Source organism: Anomalospiza imberbis, chromosome 1, assembly GCF_031753505.1.
Source record: "Anomalospiza imberbis isolate Cuckoo-Finch-1a 21T00152 chromosome 1, ASM3175350v1, whole genome shotgun sequence".
NCBI lineage: Eukaryota > Metazoa > Chordata > Aves > Passeriformes > Viduidae > Anomalospiza > Anomalospiza imberbis.
This window is the reverse complement of record NC_089681.1, coordinates 77,655,173-77,676,989: the sequence shown is the minus strand read 5'-3', so window position 1 is coordinate 77,676,989 and position 21,817 is coordinate 77,655,173. Positions and strand designations below refer to the sequence as shown.

The following is a 21,817-nucleotide window of genomic DNA, read 5'->3' as shown; positions in this document are numbered from 1 at the left end:
AAAATTTGAGTAAAAGTAAAAAATTGAGTAAACATATTTGCTATCACTGATGGGAAACAGTTTTGTTTGATAACTGATCCTAAAACAAATACTACAGCCTTGTCTCAGACAGACACAAAGGTAATGCTGAGCAGAGCAAGAATGAGGTAATAACTATACAATGTTCTAGAGCAGTTCAATGCTACAATGAAAATACCAATCTCTTTTAAACTGTGATTCTTAATATTTTTCTCTGTCTCTAGAAACTAACTAGGTGTGAGAATTTTGATGAATGCTTTAGTGTAATCCTATGTAATTTGATGTTGCATGTAAATCTCTTTTATAGGTCCCTATAGATGGAATTTATTGCGGCAAATACCTTGTCATCAGAAGGATTAATGCCTGCATTAGCATTTCTGCAATAAAATCAGAAGCTAAGTGGTGAAGGCCACAGACACCTCAAACCTGGATTCCTCTGCTCAGCATTAAGTGCTGGAGATTTTATTACTTGCGATAGGGAAGCTGTTGCCAATGCTCACAAGGAACTGCTTATCCCTGCTTCTCTGGGTCCTGTTCGATGGAGGTCTCCTAACACCACTGCATCCACAAGCACAAGAGATTTTAGAAGCACAGCCAAAAGAAAATGTTGTCCCAGTGCCAGGGAGGAGATCATCTGCCCAGCGAGTCAAACGAGGCTGGGTGTGGAATCAATTTTTTGTGCTGGAGGAGTACATGGGCTCTGAACCTCAGTATGTGGGAAAGGTAATTTTTTACTATTTCTTTGAAAGTTCAAATGATACAGAGAAGTAGTATAATATATTATAAATGTGTACCTGTTTCTGGTGGGACAAATCTACTTCAACTGGCAGTAGTTCCCTCTGCTCATTGTTTTTAACATCCAGCCTTTCCTCTAGTCACAATATACTTTCTGTCTCTGTATGTTTGTCTTATTTCCCTGTTTTTGTCCAAAACCAACAGCAACAACAATAATAAAAGCAAAGAAACAAAATAAGAGAGTTCTGATATGTCTATGTTTCACAACTAATTTTAATTGAGACTACTGTGATAGCATATTTGATTTTTAGCAACAAACATTGTTCTGATATCAAGAGATAAGATATAAACTTTAAATTTCAAGCCCAGAATGAACAATCATTCCTGTGATTGGTATGGTTATTCCAAGTCTGTTTTCAGCTAATGAAGACGCATCCTTTTTGGTCTGTTGTCTTATGTCTCAGAACCATTTACTTTTATTTCTGATTGTTCATATTGTTTTCAAGTGTTTCTAATATGTTTTATTGCTTCATAATTCAAAGTCCTGCACTACAGCTTTTATACTGTGTGTAGACATGCACAATCATGCCTGCAGAGAATTTTTGCAATTCCCTCTCATTATATGTCCACTGTTTCTGTAAGAGGGCATAAGTAAATGACAGAAAACTGTTTGAGGTAGTGGAGGTGGTGAATTTAAACAATAGAGTTTTCAGAAAGGAAAGCTGAAAAGGACACCTGAAGAAAATCTTAGCAGAGTGTATAATTGCATGCTGTGTATAATTTTCAGTTTAAGTAAAGGACTTTAATCAGTGAAAATAACAAGTCAGGAATTTGCTTCCAGGGTCCCCAAATGCCACTTCCCTAGATAGCAAGGTTTCAAATTCACCTACTGTAAAAATGAGTCATCATGCTTCAGTTTTTACTTTAATACCATTGTGAACAGGATTTTTTTTAGTGTACAAGTGGGAAATCTTTTTTGTTTCCTAAATATAAATAAATCAACAGAAAATTAATTTTTCCTCCTATCCTTCCATAAAACTATTCTGAGAGTGTATAAATAAAACACTAGATTATTTAGCACAGCAGCCAAAAATGTACTTGGATACTGCACGTGAAGAGCAAGTCCTAAAATGTGTTAAGCCCTAAAATATATTGGTCAAAGCAATTTGCAAAGCAGTATGTTTGTATCACAAAGTTAATCCAATGAGTTTGCTGTAAGTCTGAAGAAAGGGGGACCACATAATGGAAAAAATCATATTTGCGATATCCAGTTGATACAAGTTACACTTTCTCTAAGACATACCTTTGTTCTGGCACCTCGCTGAAGATGTCAACAAGGACTCTCATCACATTTGGTGCTGTAGCACAGGCAATGTGATTGCTGTGCCTTTAATGTCAAAAGACAGGGATATTACTAATGTATCACTATATTTTCATTAGTCTTTATTCCTTTGTGTAAGTTTTTCTTGGTTGTCATTTAGAGTCAGTTCTAAACTGCCAAAAAGATTTTAATTTTGCACAAAATCGACTGTTATCAATATACTGATAAATCAGCTTCTTTATTTGTCCTGTGTTTGCTTCACTGACATTCAGCTTATAAGCAACTTTAGAATTAATGGAATATGTTCATTAAGACTAACACTTATTACAGATTTACCTGGAATATTTTTACTTCTTAAGACTTTTTTTAATTGTTACAAATTGTGTGACAGTTTTCAAGTATGAGGAAAGTCAAAAAGTCAAACCCCTTTTTTTACATCAAAACACCTGCTTCTAGAATACAGCAATTAATTCTAGGTAATAAATTTCTTCAACAATGTTTATTTTGATATTTATCACAACTTGGTTTATCTATATTAACTATTTGCTTTACTATATCTGAAAACCCAACAAACCCTGCCACTCTTTGTATGTCACCTTTGCTGAATCTCTTACAAAAAACAGAACACAAACAAATAAACAAAACCAAGATGGAGATGCTGGTGTTTTCCCCTTATTTTCCACAAAGATCTCAATGCAGGTATAATACTGAGAGAAGTTTATTAGAGAAATTGTGCTTTTAGATCCAGATAGCAAAAGCCAAACTTCATATAAATTCAAACCATTGTCAGCATCCTAAAATATATCCAACAGTCACTAATCAATATCTTTAGATCATATGCAATTTTTTAAAATCACATCATTTTTTTAAGATGTCAAATACAGTTGGGTTCTGGATTGGTTGCAGAACTAAATCTGCAGAATCAAATGATTCACCAAAATGACATGTTTTTTCCCAAAGCATATATTTTCGATGTAATTATTTTTAAAATGCTACTGCTATATATTTTAAAGTAATAATAAGTATATTATAGAGTGTAGGATAGTTCATGTGATCTGAAATCACAAGGGTTTTATCTTCTAGCCATGATATCGGGACACCTGTGCTTAGGCATTTATATTACTTATTATAGAACTACTGCACTAATAATTTCACAGTAATTTATAAATAGATGTTAATGTATCTATTAAATCAGCTAACAGTTTCACTAAACAGTTGAGGGTGACTAGCTAATATTGCAAACCTTCTGTAAGAGAATACAGATTTACATAAATAATGTCTTCTTTTATCGGCCATTGCATGTAATTCCTTTCATGCCTGTTTTTAGACGACTATCTCAAGAAATGTCAGGTTGCAAATAAAAATATAGTTTACAAACTGATGGGGATTAGGCTAGCTTACAGGTGGTGATTTTGAAATAGTTCTTGAAGCATACACATTAAAAGCATTTGACCTGATTATTAAAGTTTGGGAATCTGCTCATGTAATCTGGAAGAAGAATAAGAATCCATCAGATTGATTACAGAAGATAACCCTCTTTGCTCAACATTCATTAAGAAGGTCCAGTCTAAAAAGTAAAATTAGAATATGATATTATGATGCAACCTATGAAAATGGACAGTGTTCTGGGAGTAAATTGAGGCTTGCTCATTTACTTTGCAGTACTTTACTTGTTTTCCTGGTACTGTGAAGATCAGAAAGCCAGGCAAAACCAGCAGGTGTGGATGAAGACAAAAAATTCATGACTTTTTTTTGTGCAAAAGCACAGGTCTCAGTGAATGATGACAGAAGTCACCAGAGGATCAAGTCCTCAAGCATAAACAAGTCCCAGCACAGTTTACACCCCTAAACAAGGCAGCAGTTTTAATTACCCTTATGCAAGGATAGCTGAAGGGGGTGCAGCCCCACCAGAACACTACAAATGTCTGTAACCTTGCTTTATTGTTTGTTTCAACAGTGACATGCAGAGGCAGCAAAATAAACTGAAAGTTCAAGAGAACAACATGGTCAAGACAGTACTAGCAAAGGTTTTGGTTATGCTGCATGTGGCATTTTCCCTTTATATATGTCTATGCATTCCTAGTGTGAAAATGCATCACATCTTTCTTGTGTTGCACACCTGCACAATTGCTTCCAGTGAGATTTTTTTTTTTGCTGTCTGTCCTCAAGTTTGCAGAGACAGGCATATGGTAGCTTCTACTGGATGCAGACTGGGTGCATAGGAAAAGATTGCAAAGTCCTCTTCAGTGTAGAGGACATTTCTATTTTCCAGTGTAGCAAAAACAAACAAACAAACAAACAAAAACCCAAACCCCCCCCAACCAACCAACCAAAAAAAACCAAACCAAAAAACCACACAAAAAATAATCCCAGAACTTCAGTTTACCAGATAATTTTCTGCCAATTAATAACCTTAATAAATAACCTCTGTTTTACAAGTTTGTTGTTTAAACCTCTGTCACATTAATGCATGCTCACATTCAAACTACTACAGATATTTTTTGTTGAGAAAAGGATGATGAAAAATTTAATACTCGTGACTGTTCTGTGGAAGTACAGGGTAATGTAACAATATGGTATTTTTCATCTGACTCTATCCTGAAAAAACCTCATAATCTTCAAAGGTTTGCCCATATATCAAGGCAGAAAGAGTGCTGATTTGGAGGAAGCAGAGCTCTCTATCTGTGACCAAAGCAGCATGCTTTTTCAAAACCTTATAATTTATCCTCTGCATCTGAAATATAAGCATAGATTTATGCACTTTATAGTGGATAATTTTTAATATGATGGAATTAATGTTGACCACCTTCCATTAGGCTTAAATCAACATGTACTTCTGAATACATGCTCTCTTTTTACAGTTATTTTCCCTCTTGGGTGAGTATCTGTATGACAGGGTAGTCTGTAAAGGAAATTATGCACGGCTTTTTTTGAATCTGTTCAGACAAACAATTTTACAGAGCAGTGGCTATCATTTTGGCATTATTCATAAGCACTGAGTTGACTTGAAGGAAAAAAAAAATTTAAGGAAAAGAAATACGTGCAGTGAATTTGAAAGCTACTGCCCTTTGAAGGAAAAAAAACCCACATAAATGTACCCTGATTAAACTAATCTTTTTTTTTTAATTGTGTTTCCACTAGATTTTTAGTAATATGATCACAATAATATTTCATTTAAAGTTGTCAAAAGATTTTTTGTAATTTATCAGATTCCATTCCCATAACTGAAGTAAGAATATTAGAGATAGCTATGTATTATTTCCATTAGACATTTACACAGTGCCGTCATAAAGGAGATGAAAATTGTTTCAGGGACTGCTGCTAGTAACGTATTAATTGACTCCCATGATGCAGGACATCACAGTTACTCATTCTGTATGATTTTAATATGAAAGATATGCTACGTATGAGAATGAGCTTGTTCAGTACATCGAATATATACTCACCTCTGTCTCCTGACATCAAAGTGAAATCTTGTTGGGCCTTAGTGGTCTTTAGGTAGTAATTTAAAGAGCAATCAGGCATGATCACATGAACCTGGCTTACTAAATTGGCTTACGGAATTTATGCTGTGCACATATTCAAGCAAAAGCACTGTCACACTTTATTACAGACAAGGAAATTGATGAGGACAAATGAAATGGTATAAAAGGTGTAAGAGGAATCAGAACTGGTATCAGAATTCTGGATTTATTTTCTTGCTCTGTTGAGCTGAGACTTTTGTCTCTCCCACTTATGTCTGGTGAAAAAAAGTGATGACTTTAAAAGCTTTGCATCCTGTATATTGCATAGAGTATGTGAGACACAAAGTAATTTTGACAGTTGTATCTGAAAGTGTGAGAAGGAAATGGAACTGTGGAAACACAAAACCCCCATGAGCAAGTCAGACTTGCATTTAATATTTACTCCTGAAAGCTAACCTTTTTACAAGGTGCACAAAGACATGCAGCAGAGATGAACAACTTGCAACAGAATGTTTATTATTGATCTAGTGGCTTCACTTTGTTTATTGATTTGCTTAGGTAGCTCATAGCAGATAAATTAGGAGCCAATAGTAGTAAGACCAAGATCTTGCCTGTGGTCGTTACATTGATGAAAATTATATGAGGTATTTGGATCTAGAAAAAAAAAAGGAGGGCTATGTTTTCAGTGATGGTGTGAGAGAGGAGAAAGAGTGAGCTCAGGACAATAAGAGATCAAAATAAAAATGAAGGATCAACTTCTTGAGCTGTCACCCACATTTTAGAGGATGTAAAAGGTTGAGGTTATTGTTCTGAACAGCTAAGGAAGTCACAGACAAATATTTCAAAGTCTAAAGTTTAGCAGGCTGTATTACACAAGGATTCAGTGATCACTGTAGAAGATTCAGAGCCTGTGGAAATGGTCCCATTAGAATGAATGACTAGGTCTCACAAGACCTCCAAACACAGCTGAGTGTACAGTGCTAATGGTGCTTGCATGTCTGAAATTTGTGTTGCCAACACGGAGACATACAAATGAGCTTGTAGAAATTAAACTGCTAAAGAAAAATCTTACACATATTGTAGTTTTATTTGGAATGCATCTGTATAAATGGCTTCGTCTGTGCAGGAAGTTTATTTAAACATGGAAATATGGGAAAATATTATTAAAAAAATATTTAGAAATATATCAAAGGACTTGAGGAGAACAGACAAACAAAAACATTGTCTCCTCTGTTAATCCAAGAAAATTTGAAGTTTTTTTGTTTTTTTTTTTTAAATCTAAATATGAAGTTTGCCTGAGAATTTCTGATTCACCTGGTAGACATAGTGTTATTGATAGTCAGATCAGGCATGGACATGTATTCTGTATGTCAGCAACGCAAGCTGAATTTATAACTAGTAAAGAATTAGACCATCAATTAAAATTCAGCTGCAATCACGAGACCTCCTTTCTGGAAGATCATCAGAATGCCAAGTAATAAATTAAATAGCATTTGCCAGACAGCAAAATGTGGGAAAGTATTAAATACCTGGAGCCATTCCTGTATTTGGGTAAAAATGTGTAAACCAAAATAACAAGAAGGTTCAGAAATGGAATAAAATTTATGTTTGCTGCAACATGTGGGGTGTTCAAAAAAAAGGAGATACCATGATGCCACAAATATGCTACAAAAGTATAAATTTTCTGCAGGAAAACAAAAAAAAATACAGAAATATTAAGGAAATGCTAAGTGACAGGAGACTAGATTAAAGCTCAGGATTTAATATCTATGAGATGGATAACTTTTTTTCACAATGTGGATTTTTTATTTCCTTTGCTCATTGTAGAGGGATGTGAATTTGGCATTAAAGCAGTAATTGGAAAAAAAATTAAAATGCAAATTTCAGAAATATAAATAATTTATAATTCTACTTAAATAATTGTTAAAATAAGCATACTTATATAATTTGGATATTTATACAGTTTTCACTGAAAAGCAGCACTGTGGAGAGGGACCTGGGGGTCCTGGTCAATGGCAAGTTGAACATGAGACAGCAGTGCTCTGGCAGCCAGGAGGGCAAACCCTTTCCTGGGGGGCATCAGGCACAGCATCACCAGCCAGGCAAGGGAGGGGATTGTCCTGCTCTGCTCTGAGCTGGGGCAGCCTCAATTCCAGTGCTGGGGGCAGTTTTGGGTGCCACACTATAAGACATTAAACTATTAGGGAGTATCCAAAGAAAGGCCGTGAAGGTGGTGAAGGCCTTGAGTGGAAGTATGAGGAGCAGCTGAGGACGCTTGGTCTTTTCAGCCTGGACAAGAGGAGACTGAGGGGAGATCCTATTGCAGTTACAGCTTCCTCAGAAGGAGAAGAGGAAGGGCAGGTACTGATCTCTTCTCTCTGGTGACCAGTGACAGGACCCAAGGGAATGGCCTGAGGTTGTGTCAGGAGGGGTTTAAGCTGTATATTAGGAAAGAGTTCTTCATCCAGAGGGTGTTTGGGCACTGAAACAGGCTGCCCAGGGAAGGAGTCACAGCATCAGCCTGACAGAGTTCAAGGAGCATTTGGACAGTGCCTGCAGGCACATGGTGTGACCCTTGAAGCTGTTCTCTGCAGGGAAGGACTCAAAGTTCCTTGTGGGTCCCTTCCAACTCAGAATATGCTGTAATTTTGTGATTTAAATTGTTTCAATAAAATGCAAATCTTTGGAAACATAGCATGAAAAATAACCACTGAAATTCAAAACCAAAGTATGAGCATGAAATAGAATGTAACAAAATTAAAACTTAAATTCATTTTTTCAAACAAAATTATAAATATCCAGAAACAATAAAGAACCCCCAAACACTAACAAAAAAGCCCCCCCAAAAAAATCACAAACAAGCAAACAAACAAAAAACAAACCTCCACAAAACAACCTCATAACCCCAAAGCTAGGATCAATCTATCATTAATAAATCATGCTTCCTTCATAAGAAAAAGAAAGAATAATTTCCTATCAGCTGTCCAGCACCAAGATATAGGAGAAGCTAACAAGTTAGAAGGTTATCTCATCTTCAGTGACTGCAGTTAATATCCCTGTATGCAAATCATAAACAGAAATGATCGGGATTGTTAGTCTTGTCAAGCGCTGCCATTATGTACCATAGTTTGTGATTTAGGGCTCTGAAAGTGTTTTAACAGCAGATGTCCTAAAGTGAAAAACCCCCTGCTATTCTGAAGGTGATATGTCAAACCACAATTTCTGTTATATAAAAGAATGGACTTGGAGCAAGTATTGGTTTTGTGGCAATGACCATTTCCCTCTTTCTCAGCAATGCTTCATGTCCCACAGGCTCTGCATGACCTGTCTCTCCTCTCCCTCTAAAGACAATCATTCCCTAATCCTTCTTTCTGTCTCCCAGTACCTGATATCCACTCTGATACAAAAGTTACAATCACCTTTCTTCTTTCAAAAGATCTGTTATGTAACCTGTTAAATTCTGAGGAATTAATCCAGTTAACAGCAGCCTTGAACTCCATAGCTTCTCTTCCAGTTTCAAATAGACCTTGTGTACCCAAAATCCTCCTTATATTTTCTACATGAGTTGGTGAAAAGAATTGTCTTTCATAAATGAGCCTAGTCTTTCTTACATAATAATTATTTCATAAAACAGAGTAGATTACATATTTTTCTAGCCAGGAAAAAAATGCAGAAAATTCAACATGAAAAGTCAAAAAAGGTCTTAACAAAGAAAAGTGGAATGGGACAAGATTAAAACTGAGAACATAATAATAATTCATAAAAATAACCAAATATTATTTAGATGCCCCAGAAGTGGAAAATAATTTTGTTACAGGAACACTTTGGTATAGTTTTCTCCCTGTTGTGACTTGCTTATCATTTAGTCAATCTAAATGGAGATTTAGAAAAATCCCAATTAATCCGATAACCTCATAGAGGCATTTGCAGACTCTTAGAAAAAGATGATGCTATTTCTAAGGGTGGATGATGATCTAAAGCATAAAAACATTCTGCTGTAAAATTGGCCTTTTCCTTCCAGTATTTTTTTTTAAACTCAAAAATAACTCTAATATAATATATAATAAATAACTCTAAGATAATTTCCTTGGTGTAGTTCACTGCACAGTACCAGATGGATGTGTTCTATGACTGCTGCATGGCAGTGATATATGTGCCTTTATAGGCAGGAGAGGGTGATTAAGGGGAAAGGTGATTATATCCACACTGCTAGCTGATATGTCCCTCCCCCACCCAGCCCAGGGGCTGAACTTGTAGAAGGTGAAAAAGGGAGGAGAAAAGCTAAAAGATACTAATGAGGGAACACAATGTCCACTAGCATAGGTGCATACTAAAATTAAAACTAATGTAGTTTTAATTTTCAGTAACTAGCTTAAATTTAATTTTCCTCTGGAGAAGGTTTTTTTCATAAATACATAAATACAATGGGTTTTGTCTAAATAGCTGTGTTCAGTAGTTATTCTTGTATTTACAATAAGAGAAAAAAGTGTGTGTAAAGAACAAAGCAAACTTGGAAAAAAATTCCTGTCTTCTAGCACCAGTAGTAATTATAAAAATTATTACCTTGTGTGCATTGTATTTATTTTAGCTATCAGTCCCTGAAGATGTAAATTAGAGTTGTTATTGATTCTGTTATCAATGATTGATACTGTTATGCCATTAAAACCTTGCTACTCCTTTCTAAAAAAATAGATTTTCAGTAGCAGATGGATTATTCACTCCTATTGTTGTGAAAATGTTTAATTGACCTCTGAAAAAACATTACTATGTTTCATCCTGGACACTATGATTCAGTATCAGTAAGGATTTAGGCTGGGGCCTATTTTGTTTAATGTCATCATAAATTATCTTGGAAAGTGTGAGAGTATCCAGGGAAGTGTTTGCTTTTCAAATTAAGCTCCTAGAGTTACTAAAGACAAAGGCTAAATGGAAAAAAATGGGAAAAACATTATGAAACAGGACTAAAATAAGACATGAAATCTGATGTAAAGTGGTACATACTGTGGGATTAGGAGAATAATTCCAATTTCATTAATAAATTGTTGTTCTCTGTGGAAATGATAATCTCTCTCAAATGAGATCTTGTTTCATAATAGCTGTATGCACATTTGCCTAGTGTGTGATGAGTGCCAAAAAAAGCGAGTGGGATGTTAAAAATTCTTAGCAGCAGCTGAAGGAAATAGATGTCATTAATACAGCTTTGTATCTAAATTTCTGGTGAGCCTGTATCTTCCACACTGGGAAGGATTTCTCTCTAGTCTCAGAGAACATGTGTCCCAAAGGACTTGGAAAAGTACAGACAAGGACAAAAGGTTGATCAGGACCTTTGGACTGACTTGTCAGTGAGGAATAACTGAGTAAGATATATTTCCTTAGTGTGGAAAAGGAACAAAGAGAAGGAGATATGATAGGTTGCTTCTGTGCCCACTCTGATGCTCCCTGGATTCATCTGCCCAGCAGAGGCATGGTCAGCTGAAGGGGACACTCCCCTGTGTCTCGAGGAGAGTCGGGGAGCAGCTAAGACAGCGCTATGCTGTCTGTCTTGTAGGGAGGAGAGGGGATGTCTGAGAAGGCAATAAGGGAGTTGACTCAAGACTGGGGAAAAAGTCTCAGGATTAATCCGAGCTCTGAGGAGCTCCGAAGGCCAGAGCATCCGACAGCCAAAAGTACCTTCGAGGCTTTCACAACTGCTCAAATACCGGGGTGGTAACCAGGGGCACGGGATGCCCATTAACCAAAGGGGGGATTCGGGGGAGTGGAAGGTAGAAGGATAAACCAATGGGGGAAGTTTAAGGGAGGGACCCCTGGGCCTCGTCCACTTGATGCCCAAGGTGGAAGATTCTGGGAGAGTGGGATGAGGAGCCGAGTGATGGACAGGCTACCAGGGAGGGGACAGGGGAATGACTGAGCATTTTCGGGGAGATTAGCATTGAGGGAAAGGTGGGAAAGCTCGGGGTGGAACCACCGGGAGAAAACGGGGAGTGAAGGGGCAAACCATTACAGAACTGTTACAGAAATATAAAAACACAATACAACAATAGGTCTCAAAAATATCTAGAACATAGGGGTGAGACTAAAGGGGGAAGATTCCTGCCTTCCCCAATGCAAGATGTGTGGGGCACAAATGAAGCCAACAGCCATTCAGAGCAAAGAAAAGGAAGTGATTCTTCACAAAATGAATCAAGCCAAAATAGGTAGCTCCATGCCATAGGCTGCTGTGGAGATAACAGAATTTTTCATGCTAATGATAACAGAATGAAGAAATTAATAAAAAATCAATTTGCCAAAGGCTAATAACTATAGTCACCACCAGTATCTGCATGAACTACTGGACATTTGGCAATTATGTGCTGAACTCTGACCTTCACCTTTGCCAAAGGCAGAGTTCTGGGTTGGAGGCCACGTGCACCCACTGCAGCATACCATACTTTGGAGTCCAATGATAGTAACAGACATGGTCCTCCACCTAGAATAAAATAAAGATAAATGTTTATATTATTCATGTTTTCAAAAGTGACTCATTTAACTTTGCTTCATGTGGTTTGGATAGTTTAACAGGCAAGGAATTCCATCAAGTAAGATATCAGGTCTAAACAGAAAAAATACATTTTATTAAATAGCATTTCTCCTAGTGAAAAATATATACATTTGTCTTTATATGTAAAATGCAAACATCTGCAGTACTTCACATAGCAATTTACTGATTTTTTTTTTATTTGGATATATTAGTAATAATATTAGATTCAAAAAACATAAGACAGTAGTACAGGTCACTATTACAAACGTAATGATAAGAAAAATGTCCAATTAGCAAGAGGCTTGGGATGTTGTTGCAAATCCTCATGCCTTTCAATATCTCATACTGCCATCCATTCCACACAAACTGCTTCTTTAGTTTTCTAGTCCATGTCACTGACAGAGGACTGTCTTTAAAACATCCTTAAAAAGAGTTGAGCCTCTTCAGGCCCATTACAAGTCCCCCAGAGCATCCCTTCTATCTGAGCTGAGCTAAGCACAAAATACATTTGCTATGCTGAGGATGCAGCCCACACACTCAGTTGGTAATTTGGTTTCCTCTCTGACTCTAAGTGAGAGGGAACTAGCTCAGCCTATGCTCAAGCCAACTTGGGAATGTGAGGGAACTTAATCAGGTGCAGTGAAACCTCCTAGGCAAGATCGTCATCCACATCCAGCATGAATGTGACAACCCTTGAACTACAGTGATACCCACACTCAGACTCAAACATGCTTGCAAAAGACAAGCATGATACAAAGCAGATACAAGACAGATACAAAGCACAAGTATTCCTGTATGTCTTCTTGTCGGGATATTTTTGCCCTCATGCAAATCTTATGGCATTCTTATAAAAGGCAGTAGGTGATTTAAATTATACTTCACAATCTGCTTCATGAAAATAAAATGACCTCTTTAAGGGGATGAGGTTTGTGATCATGTCTTGTTATTCTGACTGCCTGATAAGCTGAAAATCAAGAAGTAAATGAAAGGAATTTCTTATTACACCTTCTGCTTTACTTGTGTGGAAGAATTCCTTGTTCGTCTTGCAAGTTTAAAAAACTTCAGTGTTCTGTATATGTTTGCATAAAGTCTTCGTATACAAAACCCCACATATATTGAAGAAGAGTAGGTGTTTTATGTGCTAGTTGAATAAGAATTTAGGCCTGTCAGGAATGTGTTCACCAGCCTTTTGGTTTTTGTTTAATTTTTGGGTCTTCCAAAACCCTTTTTTAGTGTTCAGTTCAAGTTGTCCTTTAAAGAAGTTTAAGTTGAGACAAGATGAGAGAATTTTTTGTTCCAATATCCTAGAGGATAATGTCAATAAATGAGTTTTAATTAGTAAATCCTTTTCTATGTCACTGTGGCAGTGGGTAAACCATAGTCCCTGATGATGATTCTATGCCATTCAGCAGAGGTTGTTCTATTTAAGTTTTTCTCATAGCGCTGGTTTTCAGGACTAATGTCTGTGTAAGATGTTGATCACAGCTGATTCTGAATTTTTTATGTTTTCTTGTACCTTGGTGTCAGTGTAAAATTACTACTTTGAAGAGAATACAGTTTTTTGGTGTTTTATAATGCAGGATCCAAAGATATTTTCTTAAGTGTGTCAAGTGGTAGATTTGAATAGTCAACAAGAGGTATTGTGTCAAAAACCATCAGCCTATAAGTATGTATGAATTATTGCTAATGTGAATTAAGGATTATAATAAAAGGGTGAGAAAGGACAGTTTAATTGCTGTGACAATGTTGTTTTTTTTCTTACTATGAGAATTGAAGCATAAACTGTGGAGAAGAAAGCTAAGGAAAAAAGCCTCATTGACATTATTAGTGCAGTATATGTTTTCTAGAAACCAAGAATACTTCTCAGCACTGTCATATAAGCCAGTTAATAGCTCTTGCTTGTCAAATCCAGCTGTATCAGCCCAGCAGCAGGTAACTGCTTCTAGTTTAATTGATGCCAGTATTAGAGTCCAAGAAAATAATCAATGAGTGTTTGCAGAATCAGGCGATTCCTGTGCAGGCCAAATGAATTCTGGCAGACACCATTTGTACAGATTAAGAATCATTATAAAGATGCTGAAAACTTGAAAAACTGACCAGTAAAACTGAAAATTTCTTTTCAGTAAAGGTATGTGTTGCTGTGGTATTTTTAAAAAGTAAAAGATTTACTTACTTTGAGTAATTTACATGATAACAGACTAATTTGATATCAGGACGTTAAAAGGCAGTAACAAGTGTATGATTTATATTAGAAACAAGGACTTGAGGTGCTTTTTTTTTTTTTTTGTATAGCAAAATACAGAACAAAAAATAAGTCATTCTTTCATTTAGATGCAAGCAAGATTGGGTTTGGTTCTTTTTATGTACTGTTTTATTTACTCTATTCACCATTTTGACATGTTTATTACACTATCATATCTGAAAGATATTGTAAGGCCTGGTCCTGTAGTGCGCTTGATCATTCCTTCTTCAGCAAGCTAAGTCTTCTGCCAGGTGAGTCTGGTAGCAAATAGAGCATAATTTTATTACCCAGGACAGTAAAATTAGACAGACTAACAATTAAAAAATAAATTAATGTCTAACCTATTATTTTGTTTTTGCGAGCAACACTTTTAAAAAAGAAATTGTAATTGATCCTACAAAAAAAATTAATTGCTCTGTCCTCTTTGCTTATTAACCTGTCTATAAAGTAGAGTGATTCAAAGATGTGCTTTTATGGGCCTCATCATTTAGGCATCTGAACATTTCATTCACTATCCTTGCAGTGGCTCGGTGAGGCAAGAAAGTAGCAGCTCTTTTCCCTAAGTAGGGAGTCAAAGCACAGGAAGACTGAATTATTTGCTTGAATAATTGACAAATGAAATTGAAATCTTAAAAACTAGAAAGTCCATCCTTCTGGTTTTTCTAATTCTTGTTAAATGTGGGGTTTTTTATATAAATGATGGTCTACAGTTTGATATTGTCTGGATTGATAAGCAGGCAGTTGTGTCTCTGTTGAAGAACACAGTAAGAGGGAGCTGGGCAGATCTGTCTACCTGGAAATTAAATAAAGGATTATTGATTAAATTTTCCTACATCTAGCACTGCAGTGCTCTTTAGATTAAATAGTCAGCTTCCAAGTCCATTCCTAGTCTTGGCATTAATAATGTCAAATTTGTAACTGCAAGGTAGAAAGTAAGGTAAAGTAAGCTCAAGGGGAAGAGGGAAGGGGATTAAAGGTCAGTGCTGCCAAGTCCTCATGAGCCCGCTGTATTCATGGATCATCAAAATAGATGACAAAATTATGAAAATAACTGGCAAACCAGGCAACCAAGAGTCTTGTGTCTGTCTGCCTTGTGCTTTATGGGTATTCACTTTTGTTCCTTGTAATAGATTGTTAACATGTTTCTTTGGGGAGCCCAGCCCCAGAGACTGATTCTGAAGTAATGGCTTCCTCAGTGTATTAAATAATTCTGACAGGCTGCTCATTTTCTTTAATTATCTCCAAGTATTAGTGGTTAAAATCTTGTAAAAATTAATGGTATAAGTAATTAGCCTATTGACATTACTTTTCCTATAGTCTATACAAGAGAATATGTCCTGAATTTGATCACATTTTATGCATGGTACAGATAATTGTGTATTATTGGGGAAAATGTAAAACTGGGGGAAAAGAACGACTAAAAAGTTTAAAAAGACATGTGAAATCCCTCTTCCTAATATCTAGAACAGGAACCAAAGGTTCTTTTATTCTCTGCTTTTGTGGGGAGTCTACTGACATGTTTGTTAGTGATGGACAGTCTATATCCTGAGTTAAACAAGTAGGCAGAAATTATTTACTCCAGTAATTTATCTCCAGTGTTACTTTCCAGTAATGTAATTCAAACTGTAGGAAAAAAGTAAATTAAAAAAGATAAATATGGGTAAATTTATTCAAGGACTTTTCAAAGACATTGATATTCTTTCATTACAATGTCTTAAAAAACCCTGAAAATCATTCTTAGTCCTAATGTTCATTAATGATGCACTCTAAAGGACAAGATAAGCCCAAAACGATGCCCAGAAAGTAAATAAAGACATTTTTCTAAATGTTGCCAATACTCCACACATTTTGACAGAATTTATTTAGAAAAACATTTTCAGAAATTGTTTTTCAGATTCAGGGATTTTAAAGTAAATTTTCATTTTATCCTGTTAAATTCCAGTTTGCTTTATTTTATGCCATCACAAGTTCTGTAATCACCTAATGAGAGCTCTATGTTTTTACTTAAAGATACAACGCAGACATAAAGTTCACTTCTATTTTGGGCTGTGTCTAAAAAATAAATAGGACCTTTCTTTAAAAATTCTTTTTGATTCTTTCAAAATTAAGACAAAATACTATACTTCCTAAATTCTGAAGTCATAGTCATGTTTCAGAATTGTTACCAGATAGCTGGCAGATCTCCATGTGTGTTTTCTTTCTGAATTAAAGGGCATTTTTGAGGCAAATCTCTTGATCATTCAGACTTACTGTAGTTTTGTTCACATCAGGAGAGGTCTTGGAGAGTACAAACAAGATCACTTCTCGATAAAAAAAGCTGAGAGGATGCACTACATGAATTGGCACTTAGTCCACTGAACCAGATGAAATTTTGTTCACAGCAGAAAACCTTGAGGTGTGTTTATTGCCTGCATTCATTCCTCTCCATCGGCTGCTTCATTCTACGGAACACTCTCACAGGTTCACATTACCTGATAACACAGGTACAGCTTGTGTCTAATAAAAAATAGAGAGACACTACCCAAGGCTAGGTGAGTCCTGGCATATTTAGTCAGCCATCTTTCCCTACATTTTGGTTAAATTTTCCAGTATTTTTAAGATGACCTACTGAGCAGAAGGGATTTATACTGCTGATGTACTAAGCGGGGGAAGAACGTATGCGAAATAGTAGTATATAGCATGAGTGTATCATCTCAATTTTGGAGTAAATTTTAATGATATTTATATTTTTGGTCCTTACATGCCTGAATAGTTAAAAATTTCAAGTTTGTAGTATATATCTTTCATGACTTACAATCCTTGAAAAATCTAGGTACTAAAAATAAGTCTTTACATTGTTTGTGTAAAATGATATTGATTTAGAAGAAATTAACTTCCAAGTTTCGTGCTGCATGTCTGTGTGTCTATGTGTCTGTGTGTGATCTGCCAGTAAAAGTTACATTTGTCCAAGTCATTTTTTTATGATTAGTTCTTCTCTGTGTTAGAATATGTTCACTTTTCATGTTGTGAAAAAAACAAAAAATTATGAGATAGATCAAATTTATGTTGAAGTCACCAAGATATTTCAATTTGAATAAATTTTGACTTGATCTTAAATGATTAAGACAAAGCATGAAACAGGCAATGCAAAGTTAAAAGAATCGTGCCAGAAAAATGAAAAATTATTTATTGTTATATTTAGTTTATAATAGATGGTCTATTTAAACAGATATTTTCACTGCAATAATGAAAGATAAAATTAAGCGTACTTCAATTGTTTTTATTAAATGGAAAGATAAATAGAATAGTCCAACTGAAAACTGATTTTTTCAAGATAAAGATTTTCATGTAAAAACAATACTGTTATGAAGAACAGAAGTGATTTTCTAAAGACTTGTTTATACTCTTATCATTATTTTTATTTCTCTGAAGGCTAGTACTTCTGAATATGTGCTCCTGAAAATATTCATGGTAATATTTTCTAAACTAGGAAAATTAATATTTCAGGACATTTTTAATATATAAAAGATATGAGAAGAATATATACATAATTCACAATCCATGATAGAGAAATCTTGTATGTAGAACTCAGTCTAAAATGCTATCTGTTTTTTTTCCTTTAAGGTTCTCATAAAATGTGTATTTTTAAAATACTTGGCTATGTAAAATTCATTTGCCTTTTCTTTTGGAAACATTTGTTAACTGTTTTGCAACATCCATTAGTAATGCAATCAATTTACACCTTTGATCACAGTCTTCTTTTTTTTCCTTCTTTTCTCTTTTTTTTTCCATTTTTCTCTTCCATGTTAACCAGGAAAAGAACTACTCTAAAACAAGCATATGGACAATCTGTGGGTGTCTGTTTGCGTCTGTAAAACCTACACTTGGGGAAACTTCATTTATTATTTACTTTTGAGCTGGTAAACGATCCACATTTTCTTCTCATAGGTCCTCTGGTTTTGCAGTCTTGACCATTAGTGGTTTTGACCTTAAACCTTCATCAAACTGACCCAGGTTCATATGGAAGGAGAACAAGTTGCTTTAGTTGGTGTTCTCTGTAGAGCTGATGTTTCTCTCTTCTCTCTCTCTCTCTCTCACTAACTCAGCTGGAGTTACTAAAATCAATAATTTCTAAGGTACTCCTAGCCAAACTTCTATAAAATTAGACTATTCTTCTTCATTTCTCTGACTTTTGAGGTTCTATGGCTTGAATGAAAAGCAAACTTCACACTCATCTACAACTATTGTGCTGGAAGGCAGCTGAACGATTGAGTAGTGCCATTAAAGTCAGTACACTTTCACTGAATTCTGTTTACAAATTGTACCATTGGGCTTCTTTGTACCATTCTATTTTTTTTTTGTCCGTTTCCCTTCCTCTAAGTAGGGTTGATAATGCTCTCTGAAAATTGATGTAAAGTTATCATCTGCAGTTCTTACATGAACATGGCTTTGCAGAACCTGAACGTCATTAAGTTTCCTTTGTCAAAGTCCATAATACCTCTGGGACTCAGCGTGTCACTACACAAATCCTATTTACACCCTGCAGTGCTGATATGTGCTGCTAATTTGCTGTTGTTATGACTAGTTTATTATTTTGCCAGTTCACAGAGAAAAGTGCTTTTCCATTCTTTTCACAGCTGGCAGTACTGCTCAGCCAGGCAATGTAGGAGTTCTTGCGGGCTAGGTAGAGAAAGAGCTGGTATCTGCTGCCCTGGCACAGCATTGGCACACATACCCTTCCTGTGGGACAGAGGTAGGTGTAACAGCAGGGTCAGCCTGCAAAATGTAGTCAGTAATGCTGGGAAAACAGTGGTTTATTTACCCTTTGGGAAGTCTTGCACTTTTGGGAACTCATCTGGAAGCACCTTAAAACCTTCCCTGAATGATTCTGGTGTGTTTATGTTGCTGTGCTGAGGAGGGGTGTATGTTAGAAAGTTGCACTGCACTCACTGAGAGAAATATTCTCTACCTGAGATCTGTAACCTCTCTTTTATAACGTCTTTATGGACAAGCATATATCTGTTCTTAGCTGTGCTTTGTACAGTCCAGCCTGGCTAAAGTACCTATTAATCTGCCTATCAAAGTCATGATATTCACAGATCACAGACAAGTTAGAGAACTACTCTGTATATTTTTTTTCTGTCTTCCAAAAATATTTCCTGTTGCTCCTTCTTGAAATTGAAAACAATGCCCGTTGAGGGCAAACTTGCTTAAGTACTGAAGAAATTTTTTGAGAGCAAGTTAATCAGCATCAAATCAATTTTTAATTTATGTACTGAAGAGACATCTTCAGATTGTCCCATTCTGTCTTCTTCTAAAATGCAGTTTATATTTTATCAAATGGAAATTCGATTCATCTCAATCTTAAGAATTGATTTGTATATGTTTATGTCGCAGGGACAAATTTTGAGTTCTTACAAGAAAAAAAAATCCAAAGAATCCCATATTCCACAGTCAGCCATATGGTGCTGATAACAAAGGAGTCATACAATACCCAAAATTGTTTCTAGGGGTCCACAGTACTAACCCAGTCCACAAAATAGATGCTTCAGGAAGTCAGAAATGCTACACTGCTACTAGCGGTACAGTGCAGCTGGTATATCAAAATATGAAGAATGTATCCAACTATTGCTCCAGGTACCAGATGTTCCATTAATGGAAACATTACTACTTAGTAGTATTATTTAAATCAAACTAATTTTAAGATAATTTTTATTTTATGTGAGATTGGTATTAAAATGGCTTGTTAATCAAGCTAAGCCCAGTCTAACTAGCTTATTAAGTTAATGAACAAATTAGCAAAGAAATCTTGACGTATTTATGAATTTCAAAACATTTATTGGTGTTTCCTACTGAGTTTATGAATTTTAAAAAATACTTATAGGAAATTTGGTATTCAGTTGAATTCTTAGAGAAGAACATTATCCTGATATGGCGGTAAGTGTGCTAAGACATAATTTATTCATTATTTTATAGCATGAAATTTCTTTGTGACAGGTGTTTGGCATCCCACAACACCAATTCATGTTTTAGGAAAATGTATCGCAAGATGAAAAACAGGTACATTTAAGGCATACGTATAGTAAATCAAAAGCTTGGTCTTGATTAATTTTTTTCTGTCTGTGCTATATGATTTTTTCAAAGAAAATTTTGCAGCACTCAAAACAAGGCCAGCTGGATGCCAAAAAGAGATGAATCTATTCTGAAAGCTTAAAAAGGCTCACTACAAGTGAATACCATATTCTTCTCATTCTGCTAAGCCAGCCTCTCAAAAAATTTAGAGTAAAGGATGTGGCTCTAAATTGCATCTCATAGCAGCTCAAGAAGGATGGCTATTTCCCTGTGCAGATGTGGAAGATCAAGGTGGGAAGCTCTGTGCATAAAGCCTTTTTCTCTTCTTACTGAGTCCTATAAGACTCAATTACTTAAAGACCTTATTCCTTTAATACATTCAGCCCTATGGGTCACATGGCTGTGGTAAATAGACCTGTGCCCTGCTGTGGATATGTGCTTGGGTGTGGCATCTCATGGTGTTTTCCTGGTCCCCGGGCAGCTCCGGCACCTAAAGCGGTACCAAACCTCTCCGGGACCCGGGATCGCCGTGTGTTTCCGGACTCAGCTCCGTGCCACTGTCTGGGCGGGGTTGGCCACGGATTCTTGCCACTGTGAGTGAGAGACACCAGTAAATAGTGAAGGAACGTCCGGATTCCCCACGCATGGAAGGCTGAAAGTCCTTTATTGCTGTGGGGGTCTGCGCAGAGGCGCTGCGACCTGCTTCCAGCTGGTGCGTGAGAAAAATGGCCGTGAGCACTCCGAGGTGCGGGATTATATCAGGGGCAGGGTGAGGAGAGCAGGGGCCCTTCTGCCCAGCAGGGACGTGACCGGGGCAGACCTCGGGCTCTGGGGTGAACAGGGATTGGGAGATCGAAGTGACGGGCACCGAACCCTCGGGGCAGGATGGGGAGTGGTCACAGGAGTGACAGCGGAAGCTCCAACAGTCAGGGACCCGGAGTGAACCGCCGCAGGGGTGGGAAGAGACACAGGGGGTGCGCAGGGGTACGCAGAACACGGCTAGCTAACAGATCAGAACCCCTAACCTAAATCCCAAACCGAGATGCAACACTTAGGCAGTTACATGTTATTCCCACTAGATAAATAAAATGCAGTTCTACGGATTACATCCTTTCGTGGTTTTCCATGGATGGCTTGCAGACTCTTTCTAGGGGTTGTACCTGCTATGTTCCTATAGTCAGTCACACACTATGATCATAGTTTGCTAGTTAGAGCTTGCTCCTGAATGAGATAGGGAATTACAGCTTGCCTCAATACTAGAGTGAATTACTGTTCAATTACTGTAAGCACTACTTACAAGAGAATACGCTTATAAGGTAGTTTTCACATTGAATCTATTCTGATTCATTAAGTCAATACTGAAGAAGACAAATCATCATCAGATATCCTTGAAAGAAACGAGATTTTCTGACAAACAACAATATTTCTGAAAATAAATATTTTATTATTCAATTTTTAATAGAAGTAAA

At 36.4% G+C, this 21,817-nt stretch overlaps 1 protein-coding gene across 3 annotated transcripts in view; it reads left to right on the top strand.

Moving 5' to 3' along the window:
- The window catches only part of CDH12 (cadherin 12), a 537,195-nt gene that overhangs the window by 382,527 nt on the left and 132,851 nt on the right, over positions 1 to 21,817 (top strand). For all 3 annotated transcript variants that reach the window (XM_068197278.1, XM_068197266.1, XM_068197271.1), the window contains one exon: positions 326 to 741. In XM_068197278.1, the coding sequence (XP_068053379.1) occupies positions 511 to 741 (231 nt within the window). In that variant the 5' untranslated portion in view covers positions 326 to 510. The remainder of the gene's footprint in view (positions 1 to 325; positions 742 to 21,817) is intronic.